The sequence below is a fragment of the Lagopus leucura genome, unplaced genomic scaffold (assembly GCF_019238085.1).
Source record: "Lagopus leucura isolate 7727_CA_CO unplaced genomic scaffold, USGS_WTPT01 60277-0_obj-0_obj, whole genome shotgun sequence".
Lineage (NCBI taxonomy): Eukaryota > Metazoa > Chordata > Aves > Galliformes > Phasianidae > Lagopus > Lagopus leucura.
The window spans coordinates 1-3246 of NW_024963771.1; the positions used below are offsets into that span (position 1 = coordinate 1).

At 60.6% G+C, this 3246-nt stretch overlaps 1 protein-coding gene across 1 annotated transcript; it reads right to left on the reverse strand.

Moving 5' to 3' along the window:
• Positions 1-20: 20 nt before the first annotated feature.
• LOC122191343 (small conductance calcium-activated potassium channel protein 2-like) lies at positions 21-3011 on the reverse strand (the record flags this gene model as incomplete). Its single annotated transcript, XM_042891602.1, has 3 exons — positions 21-156; positions 1324-1434; positions 2870-3011. Coding segments are annotated over 3 exons (385 nt in total), but the record flags the coding sequence as incomplete, so codon positions are not given.
• Between the last annotated feature and the right edge of the window lie 235 nt (positions 3012-3246).

Genomic DNA, 3246 nt, shown 5'->3' on the forward strand with positions numbered 1-3246 from the left:
TCGCAGCACCCCACGGCTCCCCACTTACTGGTGAATGGCTTGTAGGAATTTCCTCTGGTGCTTCCGGACTTTGGCGTGGTCGATCTTTTTCAGCAGCTTGGTGTGCTTGTAGATGAGCCACGTCTCCCGCAGGACGTTGGCCGCCGCGTTCTTGATCTGTAAGAGAAGGGCATCGGGTCAGCAGCCCCATCTGCTGCAGCGCATGGGACGAATTATTGCATGGAAACAGCGCTCCGGCCCCGCTGGGCGCTTCTGGTTGGGATCACAGGACCTGAATTGTCCCAGCTGGGAGCTCCATGTGCCTGATCGGACGTGTGTGGGGTCATGCAAGGCAGGGATGGAGTGCTGCAGGCAGAGCAATGGCCCTGGCCCTGCTGTATCCCCATCCGCATCCCCATCACCACCCCCACCCCATCCCCATCCCCATCCCCACCCCATCCCCATCCCCATCCCCATCCCTCTCTGACACTTTGGGGAAATGTGCTCCAGCCATGAGGCTCCTCACCCACTTTGCCCTCTGCGGATGCCCCATCTGCACCCCTTGGAGCTGGATGAGGGCTCAGTGCCCCTGTGGTCCCCAACCCGCCTGCATTGCCCCTCACTCCGTCCATCCCTTGTGCCAAAAGTGACCTCAAACGGGCGCTGGGAGCCCCTCCAGCCCTCCAGCACTGCTGGGTTGCAAGCAGAGCTCTTCTCCTGTGAGCCCAGATGTGGCCAAGGACACGATGACCTTGTGCCACCTGTGTCACCTGAAGTGACATCGATGCATGGCGCAAATGGAGCCAGTTTGGGATTTAGCTTCCTGGGGGAATAATTAGCTTCCCTGGGTTATTCTGCAAGGAGATGCTTAAACTTGAAACCCTGATGCTGCCCTGTGCTTTGCTCACATTGGATGTGACCTGGGTGTCCCACAGCCCCATCCCCACCCCGGTGCCATGCTGGGGTCTGGGACAGCACCCACAGACCCACACGGCTCCAGGGTGCCCCGCTGGGATGGAGCACACAGCAGTACCACAGCACAGCACTCATCTGCAGCACGGAGCTGCTGAATCACCGGAACCCCAATCCTGAGACGAGTGAGCTCATGTTCCACCAGAGAAGACGGTCCATCTCCTCCGAGGGAAGGAGAAAATATGTGCATTTCCTGCCCTGGGTGCGGCTGCACTCTCTGCATTTCACAAAGAGCTGCAAAGCAAAGCAGAGGGCCGACGCTCTTTGCTTTTACCCTAATGCTTCAGCATGCTTTGCGTTCAGCTCCAATGGGACCCCAGGGATGCTGCACCATCCCCCCCCCCCCCCGGAGCCCTTTCCTTTTGCCCTTACCCTCTTGGTCAGCTGTGTGTCCATCATGAAGTTGTGAACGTGCTTCTCAGCTTTGGTGAGCTCCAGCTTTCGGGCCACCACAGCCACCACCAGGGCCGTGCAGCCGGCGCCCTGCAGGGACAGCAGGATGGGGGAACAGGGGGAAGTCACTTGGCCTGGTCAGGTGTGGGTTGTGTAGGGGTCACAGGGTCAGGTATGAGGGGCTGGGGGGGGGCTGGGGGTCAGGATGGGGCTCACCTGCACCCCCTCTATTCCCACCCCGAGGATCAAGGAACCACATGCAAACCCCGATCACTGGATGCACCGCACGCCCCTCCAGCCCCCACCCACAGGTTGCACAAACCCCGCCATCTCGACGTGGGCAACCCAGTTTAATCCAAGTTTACAGCAGCATTCGGCCTCCCACCGTGGCCTTGAGCAGCTGCCAGAGCTCCCAGCAATTAACAAGGCTGACTGACGACGTCAGAGGTGCCCATCGGTGCCCTCTGGCACTGCGTGTCCCCATGGGACAGGGAACCCACGGGGAATCCAGGCAGAAGGGAGATACTGAGAACCCACAGAGGAGCAGTGATGGGATGGGGCCGGACCCCCATTTGCCCATAGGCAGCAGCAGCTGGCATGGCTTCGTCTTGGCAATGAGCACCAGATCCGGTGCGCGTTTGGGAACGGAAGGTGCCAGGCAGGGGACCCCGCTCCTCCAGGGCTCTGTGCCACCTGGCTCTGCCTGTGCCCGCTCCCCCTCCCCGCAGCTCTGGCAGAGGCCCGTGACCCTGGCACGCAATCCTTTATTTATTAAAGAGTCATTAATTAACATCATGGGCTGAGCCGAGTCCTTTCGCATCCCCGCAGCTCCCAGCATGCGCTCTCAGCTTTCATCACCCTTCCTTCTGCCAGCAGCACAGCCACCCTAACGCCGCTTTTCGGGGAGCCCCAGTGCGCTGCTATCGCTTGGCAGGGTGGCATGGGGGGGGTTCTCAGCCCAGGGGCCCCCCTGTCCCACTGCCAGGATGTTGCACGGTATCACGGTTCACAACATCTGCCGGTGAGGTGGGAGCCCCAAGACCTCCCCCCCCAAGCGTGGATTCTTCGGTCGTAGCAATGCCACGTGCTGCAGAGGATGGGGACAGCAGTGCAGAGCCACGGAGCAGCCGTCCCCAGCTGCACAGCAGTGCAAGCCAGGCCGGCTCACAGCCCCTTGGAGCAGGTAGATGGGGTCCTGCAGGTCAGTGCCGTGGGTGGGAGCTCTCCCAGCTGTCCCTGCTCCCCATGGGATGCTGCAGCAGTTGGGATCGCTCGGTGTGATGGAAGTCAGACCGGCGGCCAAGGGATGCGAGGGGCTGCTGGTCCCCACATCTGCTGCTTCCTTAGGATGAGGCCATCACCACGCAGCTATGGGCTGCCCGGCCCTTCCCTCAAACCAAAATTCACCCCAAACCCAGCAAACCAACAGCAAGGAAAGCTCCGGCAGCTCTCAGGCTGCAAAACCTCGATGCTCAGACAGAGCACTGCTCCCTAAAGCACCCCACTGCCCCATCCCTGTGCTTACCATGATGCCGGTGAGCAGACAGACCCCCTTCCCACAGTAGGTGTGCGGCACCATGTCCCCGTACCCGATGGAGAGGAAGGTGATGGAGATGAGCCACATGGCACCCAGGAAGTTGCTGGTCACGTCCTGCTGGTCGTGGTACCTGTGTGTGTATGGGGAGGGGACAGGGGGGGACAAAAGTGTGAGTGTCACAGCTGGGAATGGGGTTGGGGCAGCACTTGGGGACCTTGGGGAGTGCTGGCACAGGGGATGATCCCAAAAGAGACCAGGCCTGGGGTTCCTCCTGCATCGTGCGAAGCAAAGGGGATGAAGATGAACGACGCAGGGGGACGCCCCAAACCCACACAGATTGCACCATTTCCAGCACAAAAAAAAAA